Source organism: Vollenhovia emeryi, unplaced genomic scaffold (genome assembly GCF_000949405.1).
Source record: "Vollenhovia emeryi isolate VEMERY1.0 unplaced genomic scaffold, V.emery_V1.0 DF939183.1, whole genome shotgun sequence".
In the NCBI taxonomy this organism is placed as follows: domain Eukaryota; kingdom Metazoa; phylum Arthropoda; class Insecta; order Hymenoptera; family Formicidae; genus Vollenhovia; species Vollenhovia emeryi.
This window is the reverse complement of record NW_011967183.1, coordinates 334,893-352,840: the sequence shown is the minus strand read 5'-3', so window position 1 is coordinate 352,840 and position 17,948 is coordinate 334,893. Positions and strand designations below refer to the sequence as shown.

The following is a 17,948-nucleotide window of genomic DNA, read 5'->3' as shown; positions in this document are numbered from 1 at the left end:
ATAATTCATCAACTCGAAGACGTATGCACTTGGTAAAATATTTTTCCTCGATAGCTATTTTCAAATAGTTTTCAAGGAAAATGACGCGAATCCAAGAAGATTGTAGTAAAACGCAAATTGTCAGAGCGACCCTGCCGAAAATAATTCTACAAAATTCTACCAAGAAATTAAGTATAACTACTAGAATCTAACTTTAACGTAACGGATCTACGAAATGTACGTCAATCTACTATCAAAAAATGTAGATTCCGTTACTTTAATAAAAAACTTTTCACTCACCGACACGATGCGCAGCGGCGGAGTTGTATCTACGTTGATTCTGCAATGGCGCCCGATGCCTCCTCCTCTCAGAAGTCGTTGTCTCAGCTGCCCTCCGACACACTTGCGAATTTACACTTCCGTTTGTAAAGTCACTTGCCACTTTCACTGTGACCAAATGCCACTTCACTCGCGAACTTACAGTTCCGTTTGCAAAGACACTTGCCACTGTCACTGTATCCACATGCCGCTTCTTCGGTTTTCACCGTGTCCGATTGTCACTGAGTCCGATTGCCACTACGAAATGTGCGATTACATCGAGCATCGATGGCAAATCGCGGGAATTCAGCGATCGCACGATGATATTAATCACTGATCATTCGCAGAGAGCGATCGCGGTTTCTTCCCGCACTTGTCGCGAACGCGTATCAAGAATCATACGATATGCGAAGCGGCGCGGCCATAACCGATCAATTCGACTGTCGCCGCGTGAATAATCCTGCGTACGGCGTCGTAAACACCGCAAAAACCGAGCGCGGATTCCACGAAATGACGTGGCACTGTAAACACCTCGGCCGAAAATCGAGCGCGCATTCCAATAGATTGTTTTTCACCGAGGTGTTCACGGCGCTACGTCATTTCTTGGAATCCGCGCTCGGGTTTTTCGGTGTTTACGGCGCCGTACGCAAGATCAGTTACGCGGCGACAGTCGAATTGATCGGTTATGCCCGCGCATATCGTATGATTCTTTCTTGATACGCGTTCGCGACAAGTGCGGGAAGAAACCGCGATCGCTCTCTGCGAATAATCAGTGATTAATATCATCGTACGATCGCTGAATTCCCGCGATTTGCCATCGATGCTCGATGTAATTTCGTAGTGGCCATCGGACTCAGTGACAATCGGTCACGGTGAAAACCGAAGAAGTGGCATGTGAATACAGTGACAGTGGCAAGTAACTTTACAAACGGAACTGTAAATTCGCGAGTGAAGTGGCACTTGGACGCAGTGACAGTGACAAGTGTCTTCACAAACGGAACTGTAAGTTCGCGAGTGAAGTGGCATTTGGTCACAGTGAAAGTGGCAAGTGACTTTACAAACGGAAGTGTAAATTCGCAAGTGTGTCGGAGGGCAGCTGAGACAACGACTTCTGAGAGGAGGCGGCATCGGGCGCCATTGCAGAATCAACGTAGATACAACGTAGATCCGCCGCTGCGCATCGTGTCGGTGAGTGAAAAGTTTTTTATTAAAGTAACGGAATCCACATTTTTTGATAGTAGATTGTAGATTGACGTTGTACATTTCGTAGATCCGTTACATCAAAATGGACAGGTTACAAATAATTTCGCGTCTTATTTAATATATTTAATTGATCGAAGAGAAGTGATCTCATAGAGCTCTACAAATCGAAGTATGCTGAGCTCATTTTTCACGTTTAAAATCGTTAAACTACATCATAGAAGTTACGCGAAATATGACGAATATTATCGATGTATTCGGCCAACTAATCTCTCGTAGCCTATCCATTTTTAATTAAAGAATTGATATATGTATAAAGTGTAGTTTGCTAAGAAATTCTACGTATTTTACAAGACTTTACTGGTTTAAAAAATTTGAGAAACAATCTGCTTACTTGTTAGAATATTACAAAAATTAACAAAAGTGTTCCAATTCTAGCATTTTCATTTTAATTTTTACAACGCTTTTTAAATTTACGTAGAATTTCTTAGACTCTGGCAGTTATTATTTTATAGTTTTGTAGAGTTTTGTAGAATTATTTCCGGCAGGGCTGCGCACAGAACTGTACATTCTAATGCCGGCACTCGTCGGTACTCGGTCAGTAACGACCGGTAATGAGGGAAGCGCGATAGAGCGGTAGGTACTCGCGGAGAGTGGTAAGGTCGATACTTTGACCGAAGTCGCGAAGGTGACGACGAGATCGCTGGAGTTTCAGACTCGTCTTCTGGATCCTCCTTCATTCGATACGAGCGTCGATCCTAATCTACTTTTTCACACTTCGAGTTGGCTGTTCCTAATTTTATTTAACTATCCAGTTGGCCATTTGCGCGGCGGGATATGCCACGACAGATTGACAGCAAATGCCGTGCAAGACCCAGCGCGAAATGACTCGTCGATCGATGTCGAAACGACGTCGATGGGGATTTGCCGTTTTAAATAAGACACACTTAAGGCATTTGAAAGTACTTAAAAAAGGCGATCATTGAGAAATACTCGAGGTAATATTGAAAAGTAATCTGTGTATGACGGGGCGGCTTCGGGCAAGTTCCGATTAACTTAATCGGCGATTAACCTGTTTGAGCAACACCCGCGGTACTCCGATCAGCGCGGGCGAGAACTATCTTTCCGCCGTTCGACGCAGAGAGGGAGAGATCCCAATTCAAAGGAGCGAATTCGCGCGCCAGTGAGAAATTCGGCACGGCATGGTGATGAGTGCCGCTGTCCGGCGGGACAGCCGAAGTCGCCCTCTGTTGCGTAACGATAATTAACAGCTGGCAGATCGACCAGCTCCGCGGGGACCGCAGGTTCGTGGAGATCGCTCGATCGGAGAAGCCCTCCGTCGAGGCAGGAGAGCGGAGGTACGACGGTTCGACGGATTCGGGACGTCGGTCGGGGGACACCCGGGGGGTGGGGGAGAGGGGAGGGAGGGGAAAGACAGTGTGGCGTTCTCCGGGCGCGAGAGGAGGAACACGGCGGCGGCGGCGGCGGCGGAGGTGCCGCGTAGTTGGAGGCGCGGGCTCTCACGGCGATGGATCCTCGCGCAGCATCGGGCAATCGCTAATCGGGTCGTCGGCATCGCTCGGCGCCGACGGCGGCGGCGCTCGCTCGCTCGTTCGTGCGCTCGCTCGCCCGCTCGCTCGCTGGCGCGTAATCGGCGGGAGGAGGCGCCGAGCGCTCGAGGTGGCGCGTGTCCGGGTAGCGCAGTCTACCGTTGACCGCTAACCCTTTCGCACACGGAGGGGTGCGTGGTATCCTCTCGTCGTACGAAAGTGTTCGGCTCGCTCTCTTTCTCTCTCTTCCTCTCTCTTCCTATCCAGGGCGAGAGGAAGGTCCGACCGTCGAGGGACGTTCGCGCGGACCCCATCCCCGTCCCCCGGGAGCCTCGGGCGAAGTTTCGCGAGCCCGTCCCTGCCGTTCCCCCGCGATGAACGGGAACGCGAAGAACGAGCGGCCGTGCGCCGACGACGTCGACGCCGCCTCCCTCGGCGCCGACATTCTCAATCCCTTCGTGCACCGCCTCGAGCTCGGCTCGACCTACGAGAAGCTCAAGGTCAGTATCTCGCGGAAGCGCGGACTTCCTGCCCCGGGATCGATGCTCGGTGCGATCGTGCGTTGTAGGGGATGCCGCCACCGCCGCGTCGCTCGAGTGCTTCGATCGCGGTGCCGAGGAAGTTGCGCGTGAATGTCGAGACTCCTCGCGGCTTGCGTACGCGACAAAATTCGCAGGCTCGTTCCGTCGCGGTTGGACTGACGGAGACTGACGACGACGACCCGGCGAAACAACTCGGACTTTCGAGACCGGTCGTTTCGAAAGAAAAATAAAAATGTCGAGTGATCCCCGTCTTTCCCTCCGGCGACCCGAGTGTCCCCTGAATTCGGGGCGAGTAGCGTAACACAATCTGGACATGGCACAGTTATACGTGTAACGATTATCGCCGTTACATAAGATCGCGTTGCAGTTTTCAGACTGTGGCGAAATAAGAACGCGTGAGTGACGCGGCGAGAAAGAAAACGTCGGCGGGTACGGCCGAGGAGATATCGCGCGGGCACGGGCCGGTTTTTCCCCTCGAGTCGGCCGCGGCGCGCGACTTTCACGGCGCGCCGCGGCGGGCCAGGTCGCGCCACCAATTTCGCGTCTATCGCGGTCCCGATCGCCCGCTCGTTTTCCCGGCAACAAAGGGGGTATTTTACGGCCGCGCGGTCGGCCGTCATCACGGGCCGACATGGCGCGCGAGGCGTGCGCCTCGTGTGTTATTTCCGCCCCACTTTCCTCGACCGCGCGCCGTGCCGCGCCGAGGGTCTCCGGCGCGAAACGCGACGCGAACGTTAGTCACGTGCGTTAAACTGTGAACAAGGTCATTGCGAGCGATCGGGCTTCGGATGCTCCGGTAACTTGCGACTTAGGCCTGGTTGCACCAACGTCGCTTAACTTTAACTTTAGCTTAATTCGCTCGTTGTCTCTTTCTAAGGGAAACAGAGAGAGAGAGAGAGAGAGAGAGAGACGAAGGGTGAATTTTAAACGTTACGTGACGTTGGTACAACCGGGCCTTAGGCCGGTATTCGTAGTCGATTCTTATTTCAAAATCATCTCGAGTGTCGCCTTAAGACGCCAATACGGCTCTGTGATTGGTTGAAAGCACATTAAGAGTGTACTTAAGATGATCTTAAATATAAGAACGGTCTATGAATGTACTGACCGTAGATAGCTCGACATGCTCAGTGAGAAACGATTCGTCGATCGACGACGATCGATCACTGGATAGAGTTCAAATCGATCCGCGTGCAACTTCAGACGGGTGGGCAACCTAGCAGCACAGTGCATTGGCTAATATTAACCAATGTTTAACCAATGTTTGCTCAATGCACTGTGCTACTAGGACGCGCGCACGGCTGTCCCGCCTTTCCTGGCGAAAATTTTAAGTGATAGATGATGTTTATATTTATCTGTGAAGAGTTTTATCGATAGTTACATTGTTTATGAAGAGTTTTATCGATGGTTACACCGTTTGGGAGTACATTGCAAACACCTGGTTAATTCTTTACTGACAATAACATTTTACAAACACTTAGAAAACTATAATGGAAACGTTTGACGTTGTATCATTAAGCGCAATTTGGACACGCGTAACCGTGAACATGTCATAAACAACTCCACGTTTAAATTTATATCTCGCAAACAATTCAAGAAATGTTTTAAAACTCAACTAAAACATTGACTCAACATTTGAGCAAACTTCTTTTAATAAACATATTATTTTCGCCAGGGGGTTGTGGGACACGCGGTATTTTCGCGCACGCACGGAGCTCGCCTGCGATATTGTTCGAATTTAAAGATCTAAGAGACCCATCGACCTGGATTGCCCACGACACGAGAACGAGGAAGTGATTTTCGCACTCGTTAAACTCGTTTCCCTCCGGCGTTCCAGTTCGGCTTTTGCGAAAAACGAGACCGCCGGGCGGTTTTTCCCCTTCGTCGTCCGTGCATTTCGCGAGCCATTAAAATCGCGGCCCGCGCTTTTCTCGCCATAAAACACGACGCGAATGGTACTCCTTCGTGGACCGATGCTTTCTCTTGTTAAAACACCAGCGAGGTCTCGAGCGCGCGTAGAAAGCCCGCATTCTAGATGCGGCGAGTGAATGAGGAACGGCAACGTCCGTCGTTCTAACGGGATTCGGACTGGATCGAGTGTCGTTTCGTGAAACTGAGAAGATCAAACGAAATTGTATCGCAGTCGGGTTCGATTCAGATCACATTCGCTCTCCATTTAACTCTCTCCTCTTGCCCCATATGCGTCTCGTTTGCATAAATCGCAGCGCGTTTTAAATAATGTCAGCCCGTATACGTACATTAAGTCACGAGTTCCCGTGACTGTTACACGCTAACGCATGCACGTATTTCCTGGCACGTCTCGCCGCGAGACGGCGCAACGCGGCCCTTAATATTTACAGTTACATCCGCGGGACAACTTTCTACGCGAAAATCAGCGCATGACGAACGCGCGGAAGGCCTCTTCGTTACTATTTGCGTGACGTTATTGATTAGAACAACTTGAATCCAGCGAATAACCCGCTGATCCTCGTTAAGAGATTCGCTCCAGACGTCGCTTTCATATCCGTACACGAAACTCGCCCTCAATTTCTTCCCTAATCATCGTCCCGATTCCCCGTCGCCTCTGTTTACAGGAGAATTATGTCACCTCGCACTCGAGTCGATCTGGGTCAAGAACGAGGCTTGCTTACTTTGTTTCATTACGCGATTAAAACTGATAAATATTCTTGGTAGAGCCTTACTTTTGCATTGTACGGTGACGTACAGAATGGTTGCGACACTTTTTTTTTACCTTATAAGAAACGCGCATTTAGCTTCAGGGCGTCGTTTCTGTATCTTATAGTAAAAATGAGCGGCTGTGTCTCTTTCCAAGGGAACAGTTAGAAAGAGACGCAGCCACTCACTTTTAGCATTTTTACTATAGTACAAGATACTGAATTGACTCCCCCCCCCCCCCCCGGTTTACGTTTTTCGAAACATTTTCTCGGAGGAAAATTTTACTCGAGAAATAGGTCGAAAACGCTCAAAATGGTTTGGAGTAAAATATTCCTTGGAGAAGATTTTGGAATCCTAAATCTAAATGTACGTCCCTAAACTCACTTTAAAAAGTGCCCAGATAGCCTGCATGTCCAAAAGACGTCTTTAAGGGGTCATTCCACTTTAACGGCTCAAAAACTATGCTTATTTTTCACAGTAAATACACCATACAATGAAATAAATCTTTTGGGGATTTATTAGGACACTCTTAAATAACACAACAAAGTTTTTGTTATAATTTAAACAATTTTTTAATTAAGCGTTTTCGAATGGCGTGTCGAAAAAGGTGCAAGTCCGCTGCGTTGACGACTTTTATCATTCAGGCTTACTTGAGACAAAAATCGAAAAAGATTCCAAATCATAGCGACACTCACATAGATTAGCAATCTTTTTTGATTCTTTGTTTCAGTGATCACACTGATGAAAATGCTAAAAGTGAGTGTAAATGTGAGGTAAGCCTGAATGATTAAAAGTCACCAACGCAGCAGACTTTCATCTTTTTTGAGCGCGCCATTCGGAGGGTGTAGAAAACGCTTAATTAAAGAATTGTTTAAATTATGACAAGATTTTTTTGTATCATTTAAGAGTGCCCTAATAAATCCCCAAAAGATTCATTTCATCGCATGGTGTATTTACTGTGAAAAATTGTTAACGATAAGTATAGTTTTTCGGCCGTTAAAGTGGAATGACCTCTTAAGACGATATTGAGTTGTTTTTTAGACGTGTACGTCTAAAAGTTGTCTTGTAGGTATCTACCTTTTTATTATGTCTTTTAGACATACATTGCTATCTGGGTGTTACAACCATTCGGTTTATTACTGCACATTACACGTCCGGCGTATCGGTTTCTTGGGTAAGACGAAGCGAGATGAGACAAAATACAGCTGAGGCATGGCCGATATGCGTCTAACGGAACAGCGAAACGTAACGAACGGTACTCGCATCCTATCTCCTTTCCGCTCTTCATTCTTTCTTTCTCTTCCTTTTCACGAGCCGGAAAGCCGAAGCCTTCGGTGATGGACGCCCCGCAACCTTGACCGCGTAAGACGGGCGACAAGTTAGTCCGAGGGCCAATTACTTACCTCGGCGTCCCATTTTCGCGATCCTGCGATATCGCGAGGACACTCCGTCGATTTCATGAATCTTGAACGTAGCTAAAAATGAAGTTCCTCGACGTGTTTCAAATATTAACGTGTACACGGCACCTGGAATACATGAGCATGTTTAATTTGTCGGACGTTTGTCGACTACCAGGGCAAAGACCTGTAAATAAAAAGTCAAGCTTGCTCCATCTGACTTTTTGATTTCACATTTGCGGCAAATGGTCGGAACAGTACTACAATGTCGAATTCAGCTTATACACGGAGAGACTTTTCTCTTAAAATTTCTCTTGAAGATCATGTAATTGCGAGACAACACGGCATCTCGAAGAATTTTATACTCTCTAAAAGTCAATCAGTGGATTATCAAAAGCAGTGAATAGTCACTGATTTACAGTTGTAAGTATGCCACTTATAACTGCAAATCAGTGTCTATTCACTGTTTTCAGTGATAATTCACTGATTGATTTTTAGAGAGTAAGCTTTTTGAAACTTTACCACACGTTTTACTAGTAATTATACTTATTGTTAGTAAAATGTGTACTAAGGGTGTGTTCGGGACCTCACTATCAACGCTTAGCGCTGAAAACGTCATTTTATTTTTGTCGCGAAATAGAACGACGTTTTCAGCGCTAAGTAGCGCTGATTGCGAGCTCCCGAACGCAACTTGAGTATAATTACCAGTAAAAGTGTAGTAAAATTACAAAAAAAGCTCTCATAAAGTTCTTCAAAGTAGCACGTTGTTCCACGATTACGCGATTTTCGAGGTAAATTTTGCGAGGAAATTCCGTGTAGCTGTGGGAGTCGCAATCTCCAAGAAGACTTACGCGGTGATGTTTTGGTGTTTCAGACGATATTCTTAACAATCGCCCTCCTGCCGTTCAGGCTAGCCGCAATCACAACTTTGATGATCCTGGCGTGGCTGTTGGCCTGTCTCGGTTTGCACGGATTGTCCGAGGAGGATCTTCGGCGTGCTCCTCTCAAGGGATGGAGGCGGTATGTTTCAACGATACCAAGCGACCGCATAATCGCTGCGAGAGAGAAAGAAGAACGGTCCCTTCCCGTACTCGTCCCTCATTCCGAGAGTCCTACCTCTATCGTGCTATTCACGCTAACACTAGCCATACCTCTCGGGGTCGCTTTTTAATCTCTGTGCGGGTACGGTATCATCATCTTGCTTTAGTAGCGGACTGAGGGGTATATTCTGTAAAATTGCTCTGTAACGCTGTATCTCTACAAGCTACGTAGGCGCTGTGGAGCGAAGGAGAAAGAGTGAAGAGAATAAGAAAGAGCTGCAGAATTTATAGAGCGAAAATCTTACAGAATACAGGGCTAAATCTGTGTTACTTACATATCCGGATGTGCCAGTCACGCTTAGAAATTCTTCAATCTAGACGCCGCACACACATATCGTACTTTAGAGATTTACTATACTTTTCAAAGGTATTTAATAATTCAAGTTCGGGATCTTTAAGATATAAATCAAATAGAAGCGAGAACGCCAAATCACACTTGCACTGCAAAACATATCCGTTTTGTGTATAAAGGACAATTATATTTCCGTTATATTTTATAACGGATATTCAATATTAAAACGGATTTCTCATATGTCCGTTCGATTTAAGCATGACTGGTGGATTTCTTAATATGACACTTTATTCATTATACAAAATCCTTTATATAAGTAGAACCTTAATGTAAAGGATATTGTAAAGGATTTGGTCATATATTTAAAGCGGACAAGAGTTACATGACCATGGAAAGTGGTTTTCTGTTGTCGCTCAATCTGTAGTGAAAAAATTTGCTTTTTTCCGTTATAATTTCGCGGAATTTAGAGTGGACATGCTTTGCAGTGTAGGTCCGGGCAAGCTGAAGGTAGCCCATATAATTATTAATTTTTTAGATTTAATATGTAAATTCATATATCGTATTTTCCTGTCCTGCGCGCCGTTACTTCCGGACACATAGCACAGGTTTTCGTTAGGTGGAATCGTTGTCAGCAAGTTCACGTATCATAAAATCGCTGAACGATTTTCTAATTATTTCAATTCTTATATTAAATTTTTAAAAAATTACGAGGCTACCTTCAGCTTGCCCGGGCCTAAATATGATTTGCTCGTTTCTATATATTTAATAATGCTTATAGTATACAGTGAATCCGGTAAATCCGTATTAAATGCGCGAAATCATGTTCCAAAATAATACGATTAACTTTGGTTTCCATGATAAAGAGAGAGAGACAGAGAGAGGGCGAATATGAATTCTAAATGCGTATCTCCTCGCGCGAGTCAAGGTTGCACCTTTCTACCTTTAATACAGTTCTTGTCTGCGAGTTTTATCACCGTTAAACTGTCCCCGCGTCTAATGAAACATTTCGTTCGTACCGTCTCCGTCCTGTTGTAATAATTCAATTAGTGACTTGCAACACCTTGCGGAAAATGCGGCTGCGTTTCTAATTTATTGACATTGACAAAGTTGACACGCGTCATCTGAACGCAAAACTTTGCGGGAAATTAATGTCGAGTGTCTTAAGCTCGCGTTGGAATTACGGAAATGTATACCGTTTGACAAAAGCTTCCTGTTTTTATCTACAATGTACCGGTCTAAATAATATATCTAAATGTAAAATAATCGTTAATTGACAGCGAGAAGTTGCGTTACCGCTCGGTTATATTTCGTTTGTAACTTAGTCATGCGTTACTGTCAAGGTCTTGCGATAAGAAAAGTCTATAAGACGACCTTGTACCATAATGAAAGATTATGACGGGTACAGCTGGAGGAAAATACAAGGTGGGCAATGTATAACTGACTAATTTGACGCGCATACGTGCTGCATTGTGTATTACGCTTCATAATTGATTCGCCACGTGTATTCTGTACAACTGTCAAAGTGCAACCGAATAGACACCTACATCCAAAATGGCGGTTCACTCAAATCAGTCAGTTGTGTGTTGCCCATCCGGTGTTTCCAAAGTATTCTTAACTGGGTATAGCACACAGTGGGATTGCGAGTTTCTAAATTATTCATGAGACGGACACTTGTTTAGATTCGTACTATTAGTGTCACTGTCTCGAACCAGTTCTCGTTTGAATGAGAGAATAAGTTAATGCTGTATTATTAATTGGATCACGAGTGAAAGAATTTCTCTAGAGATTACAGTATTTTCTAAATTCCCGAAGCTTGTCTAGATTGAAGGATCTTCGCGAGCTGAGAAAAAGATACAAATCATTCGCTAAAATCTCCTCCCTAATCTCCGTGAAACGCTTACACGAGCGCCGCTCGTCATTTTAGACTCCCTTACGAGAGTAGAAGTAGAGAATTGCATCGGACGATGGTGCATGCGCATTGCAAATTAAACCACTTAAAAACAGAGACATGCGCATCGTGATCTGCTGGATGATGCGGGCGTTATTTCTCTGCGGTGGATTTCATCACCTGAAGGTCAAGGGCCGGAAGGCGGAAACTAAGGACGCACCGGTGCTGGCTCTCGCCCCGCATTCCAGCTTCTTCGATGCACTTCCGGTCGTGTACCTCGGCGGGCCGAGCATCGTTGCCAAAGGGGAGAGTAGCCGTCTCCCCTTCTTTGGAAGTAGGTCGCCCACCGTCGCATTGTCATCTGTTGGTGAACATAATTGATAAGAGAGAAATCGCTATATTCTTTTCAAATGGAGGCCGGATTTTAAAATTAAGTTAAATCACGTTGGCGAAACGGCGAGAGAAAACTGCTGACTTTAAGGCATACGCGTTGCAGTGTGACCCGTAGATGAATGTTTTAAATTAGATTCGCGGCCTCGCTTCTTGTAAGAAGATCTACGAACGATCTCTGCTTGATATTACAAAATCGCAATGTTCGCATTCATTTGTCTCGTTGTACATAATACGGTTATGCATTTATGGTGAATGGGATTTATTTTTCAGCAACTAACTCCGATAGTAATTGTCACTAACACAGCTTTTATAGAATGTATGTTTAATTTTATTTAACAAGTGCGCGTCTTGCATTGGCGAGACGAGAAAGAAGTGCAGAATGCGCGTACATATATAGAATTGAAGTTCTGCGAAGCGCACTAACGATCATCTAAACTTGGGTTACTAATCGAACGCTTTCACCGTCTTTTTATCCCTTTTCTTTTTCCATCGCTCGATCGCATAGAAAGTTCACCGGACACACTCGCTTGTAAACACGTTTCCCTCTTTCGTAGTACGACTTGAGTATACAGTCGACACACGCTCGGCTATCGCGATATTCTCCTCGCGACGATACCATCAAGTGGTGGATACCCGGTCTCTCTCGGTACCTGATTGCGATATTTAAATGCATCGGTGAAAATCCAGCGTCCAATATTGGAGCAATTCCATTGCATATACCTTGTCCGACTGAAACCCGCAGAAAGTTAGTACCATGGATATGTTTCGTGGGCCGACTCACTTACCAGGCCGGCGGGATGAAAATCGTGGTCCGAGGGAAACAGGCTTCCAGATCGGAAGCCCCGATTCTGGTCCTCGCGCCGCACTCGACCTTTATCGACGGCGGCATCGTTTACGTCACCGGATTCCCCTCGATCATCGTCAGGCGAGAGTCGGGATTGAATCCGTTTATCGGAAGTAGGTGATACACTCCTGTTTTCTGTTAATTTCTTTTCTCTCTGTATCTACTCCTGTAACTTTACCAATAATTCGACATATTTAAGATGCTACCTATTGTGACATTGAATACTTGTACGTGATTAGACTTGAGCTAAGTAAAACGATGAGGTATGCATACTGAAGATGTCATTGAAGTCACCGAGGCCCGTGCCGTGATACGTGACATTTTTTTTCAACGAAAACTCGCATCTCGAGTATATCATCGGCATTGTTAGCAAAATGCACAAGTGGTTAAATAATCGAAAGTTTGAGGACGTTTCCATAGAGGGAGAACAAAAAAAATCGTTTCGAATACTGTCACGATATGTGGCATTCGGAAATTAATATTAGACGGTTTATTGCGATGAATATTTTCCACATGCCTGGGTGATCGAATTGGTGAGACGCCCGCCTAGGGAGGGAAGTCCAAGTTCAAACCCTGGCTGAGGTAATATTTTTCGCAATGAACTTAAAATTAAGAAATATTTAGACACTAACATCCTGTCACGGCTCTTTAGTCTTCGTTCCTTCGAATTGGTGTTTACCATGTGCCGTATGAATTTTATTTATTTAAAAGAAAAAGCAAGTGACCTGTAATGATTATTTCAAAGTCACCTAAGACAACGATAATTATGTCCAATATGGCATGTACGGTATATCGTTATTGTTTTATTGTCGTATATAGATAGCAACGTAAATGAAAGACGCTCAACTGCCGTTCGTCATTACTTTGAAGGTTGAACATTAAGGAATTTTTATCGAAAGGATAAATTATTGGCATCTTGTCAGAAGTAATAGTGTTACGTTTGATGAATCCCATTCACCATTATATAACGAATGATTTTTTTTTAGTGGGTACACTTGTAAGATTTCTATTACTTAACACTTCGATCGCAGTTTGACTAAACAATGATCCGTACTTGTGGAAACTTGCAAAATAATCGGTCTCGATCTTTTGCAAGGATGTTGTGTTGTAATGAGTTTCCGCTCTCTCGGGTGGTCATTGACTGATCGCCTTTAAATAACCGATTATAACAAATCGTTCGCAAGACTTTCTTACGAGATATATTACTTCAAAATAAGTTGTTATGCAACGTAGCTAAAGATAATTGGCTCAGTCAGTCCGAATGAAGTCAGCGGGATCCAAAGCATAATTATCGCTACATAGTTTTATTGGCGATGACTAGCGCTTAAAGTTAAGTTTTTATGAAATCGCCAATACTTTCCGTTACTTTTCTTAATGTTTGATGTACATAGAACTCATCAACTACACACAGCCGGTCTACGTGTGGAGGGAAGATCCGAATTCCCGTCAGAATACTATCAAGGAGATCATTGAGAGGACTACTTCCAAGGAAGATTGGCCACAGGTAAACAGAACATTAAACTATTAGTGGGGCTTATAGCGAAAGGAGGAGAGTGAAGAAAAGATTTATAAATATAACGGAGGAAAGTCCTCTGTTATATGAGATAGGTTTCTAATATGAGATAGCTGGTTTTCAACACCCAAATTCAATCGCAAATCTTTTTTCGCAACGATTACGCGATCTAACAATGAATTTTTCACTAAACAGATTTCGCTCCAAGGGCACTAAATTCATGGCGGAATCAACCGATGATGCCTATTAATTTAACAGAAACCCCGCTATCCCATATATTAGGATCCTATCTCATAATAGGGGGGCTCTCCTCTGTACTTAGAATATATAAAAATCGAACGTGTATGCCGGGATCTGACGTAGTCTGACGTTACTATATCTACGTTATGAACTCTTAAGATGCTACCACAACAGTTGACATCCCCAACGTTTTCTTTAATTTATTGTAACTCGAGGAATTAAAGTCCAGAGAATAAAAGCACATTAATATTATTCGACGCAACTATTTTTTTAATTAAAAGAACTTATTGCGAAAAATATTACCTCAGCCCGGATTTGAACCTGGACCTCCCGCATACCGTGACGAGCGCCTTATCAAGTCGACCACCGAGGCGTGTAGCAACATCTATCGTAATAATTCTCTTAATTAAAAAAAGGAATACAGGATAGGTTGAATAATATTAGTGCTCTGTTACTTGCTTACTGACGAAGAGACTGATTATTACTCGTGTCGAGAGAATAAATCCTAAAAAGGATTTGCACTCGAGTGATAGTTTTTTTTTCTCGCTCCGGACTCGTTCCCTCAATTATTGATACAGGCTTGTGAGTCACACTGTGTGTACAGAGTTTTATAAAGTTTGTAGAACTGAGTTTATAAAGTTTGCGGAAGTTCGCAGTCCTTTGCGATGTTCTCAATAATTCATGGGCGCGAGATGCACGCGAGCTTGCAATCAAGACGTAAATCGCTACCTTCGCGTCTGCTGGTGCAATTGACCTGACTATTTTCCACAGGTTATGATATTTCCCGAGGGAACCTGTACAAACCGGTCGTGCTTGATTACGTTCAAATCGGGTGCCTTTTATCCCGGTGTTCCGGTACAACCGGTGTGCATCAGGTATCCCAACAAATTGGACACGGTAACGTGGACATGGGAAGGCCCTGGAGCGTAAGTATAGGGAGCCGTCTTCCTCTATTTTTATTTATTTTCCTACATTTATCTTTTATCCGTTGCTTTACGTCCGTTGCAGGCTGAAATTATTATGGCTGACGTTAACGCAGTTAAACAGTAGCTGCGAGATCGAATTCCTGCCTGTGTATAATCCGAGCGAGGCGGAGAAACTCGATCCCAAATTGTATGCAAACAATGTACGACGTCTCATGGCAGAGTGAGTTTTTCGTGTGCAACGGACCGGGTGCCCCGAAGGTGTATGGAACCCTGAAAAGATTATCCTTTTGATTTTACAGAGCGTTGAAAATTCCTGTTTCGGATTACACGTACGATGATTGCCGGATCATTAGAAAGGCTCATCAGCTGCATCTTCCACATGCATCCAATATCGTCAAAAGCCATAAACTTCGGTACAAATTAGGGTAGGTGGCGAATAGTAGACACATTAAGCTATACATATTCCAAATAATTAATTAGGACTTGGATAATTTTGATTCATCTATCATAGTTTAGTGGCGTCAAAAACTGAAGAAGAACTCGTTCAGAAGAAGACGAACAACTTTGGCGAAGTAAATCTACAAGAGTTCGCGCAGATTCTTCGATTGGACGACAATGATCCGACCACTCAACAGCTATTTCGCATTCACGACAAGGTACCTACGAATATATATCATATAAAATTTAAATAATGCAGGTATAAATGATATCATGTAATTTAAAAAGTTTTTGTATGTCATATCGCAGTTCGGACAGGGAAAGGTCGATCTTGAGGAATATATCTTCACCGTGTTGGCGACGGCGAACGCGTCTTCGGAACTTGACAAGGTCGAGATTGCATTCGACGTAAGTGCAAACTGTTTATAGGTCCGTCGTGTTATATATATATAAAAATAATATGTAAACTTTTATTGTTACGCCATTACGTTGTGCTATAGATATGCGGCTCGAAAACAGCGACATGTTTAACCCAGTCGGAACTCAGGAAAGCCTTGAGGTTATCGATACGTATGCAGCCGGAGGAATCCGACAGGATCTTTCAGCACGCCAGAAGTGACGAGAATGCTTGTACAGTGACCTTTGGTAAACACTCGATCACGAGATTAATTTTCTCCCAATAATTAAGGCTCTTGTTTCGCAGTTATTTAATGTCAGAAGAGAGAAATATGTGTTCACTTATTAATACGATAGAACAAAGGAAAAGTTTCTGCATTTTTCATTAATTTGTATTAGCGAATTTGGTGGCGTACAAAAAAAACGATTTATTTGCAACGTATAGCGTAAGAAGAAAGATCACATAATTTCTCACTTCTGACGTATAAACTTTCTGTGGGTGAGAAAGCAGGCATCTTAATATATCACGAGCTCTTCTTCAAGTCTATTTATTTCTTGCAGACGATGCTCTGACGCAACTGTCGAACCGAACGGAGTACTCACATTTATTCAGCGCGAGTAACGAAAGCTCGAAGAAGGCCATTTGAAAGTGTCTTTTAGAGCCCGATGGTTCTTCTAGAGAGCATCGAGGCAGGCCTTTCTGTAGTCCTATCTGCTCCACTCCTGTATGAGAAACGTATCCAAGGTGCTTCGAGGATATTAAAGCAAAACTATTTTGTCGTCTACAGAAGCTGCAATTTAGACAGCTAGCTCGCGTCTTTCCTATAATCTTATAAATTAGAACAAGTCGAGAACTTAGCAACTTAGAATTTTAGGAATCTAAAATTCTAAGAGTCGAGGACTCCAAATGATCTTAGATTTGATAATTCATGAGTAATTTAGCTATGAAGGTCCTAGAATCCATGGTTATGAAAACGCAAAGATACGCGATGTATCCTGGACTCCGAAAATTCAAAGACTCGAGGATTCTACGATCTAAAAGCGGAAGATACCGAAACTTAAAGATTGAGAATTTGGAAAATGAAAAGCCTAAGGATCTGAAGAAGCAGCCGTCTTAGTAACTGTACATTTGAGAATAAGTTAGACTATGGAGATTCGAGGATCCTACGAGGCTCATTTCCCAGATCTACAAGTGTCAAAATAAAAAAAAAACCGATTCTTGCACTTTTTGATGTACAGGTACACATTATATAGTATACAGTTAAGTGATACGGTCATTAAGCTTCTCGCTAGCTCGAAGGGATCCGAGTATCCGTGACGTAGGGCTTGGATGTGCATTTAAGAAAAAAAAAGAGGACAGATAATGATATAATTTATTTTTCGACCCTACGGTACCGCGATATTCGGTGTATGTATGTACATGTACAGACATGCGATCATGCATGGGAATATACATATACGTTAAATTGTGTACATACTTGTTGCACACCACGAACCACGACATGTGTGTAAATGCATACACACATACACACACACATATATGCATAAGAATAGACGAAGAGATTGTGCGAATCGATCGTGTATACCGTCTATGTATGCGCGCGCAAGTGCACTCGTCTGTGTACGTACGTATGTATATAGAAAGAAAATATGTGTGTATAGTCAGGATTACCTACATTTGTAATATCTGTATGAAAATGGCCAAAGCTTAACAGCGCGCATTGTTAGCGGTCATTCCGAGTTAGAAACAGATATGTTGAGTTATAGAACATTTTACTACAACTTATGTTGAAATAACAGTATTTATTGAACCGAAATTTCTGTTTTCAATGCATTGAATTATTGTACTGGCGAGACAATAACTTCTAGCAAAAAGAACCGCTATTTCGTTAAAAGAATATATTCGTTGCCGAACGAACGCGTGTACGCGATTGACAATGATGTATGTTTAAAATCTAAAGTTTAATAATCATTTTTTGTGATAAGTGCAATTTGTTAGAAACCGTGATATGAGTATGTTAGAGTAACTGACAGTAGGAAATATGAATTTTTAGTACAAATTAACTAAATAATATAAACATGACTGTTTAACGAAACTCAGGATCAAATTTCAATCCGGATAAAAAATTTCGATTAATTTAATCATTGACTCAATCAACACAGTTGCTAACATGACAAGTAAAAATACATTTTGTATTAAGATGAGAGAGTTTAAAGATACAAGGCCCGGTTTCTCCAACGTCGCTTAACTTTAACCTT

General features: G+C 43.4%; 1 protein-coding gene across 4 annotated transcripts; it reads left to right on the top strand.

The window, feature by feature from the left end:
• The first annotated feature begins 2,989 nt into the window (after positions 1-2,989).
• LOC105562783 (1-acylglycerophosphocholine O-acyltransferase 1) lies at positions 2,990-17,891 on the top strand. Of its 4 annotated transcripts, none has more exons than XM_012013848.1 (11): positions 2,990-3,547; positions 8,534-8,679; positions 12,075-12,289; positions 13,568-13,680; positions 14,701-14,855; positions 14,938-15,075; positions 15,155-15,280; positions 15,367-15,511; positions 15,582-15,701; positions 15,794-15,938; positions 16,251-17,891. In XM_012013848.1, exons 1-11 carry the CDS (start codon positions 3,422-3,424, stop codon positions 16,334-16,336), a joined length of 1,515 nt encoding a protein of 504 aa, XP_011869238.1. In that variant the 5' UTR covers positions 2,990-3,421; the 3' UTR covers positions 16,337-17,891. The 4 variants fall into 4 exon arrangements, with proteins under 4 accessions (XP_011869238.1, XP_011869237.1, XP_011869239.1 ...); XM_012013847.1 differs by lacking the exon at positions 12,075-12,289 and adding an exon at positions 11,056-11,273 and having other exon boundaries at positions 2,992-3,547; XM_012013849.1 differs by lacking the exon at positions 12,075-12,289 and adding an exon at positions 11,056-11,273 and having other exon boundaries at positions 2,994-3,547; positions 15,603-15,701.
• The last annotated feature ends 57 nt before the right edge of the window (positions 17,892-17,948 follow it).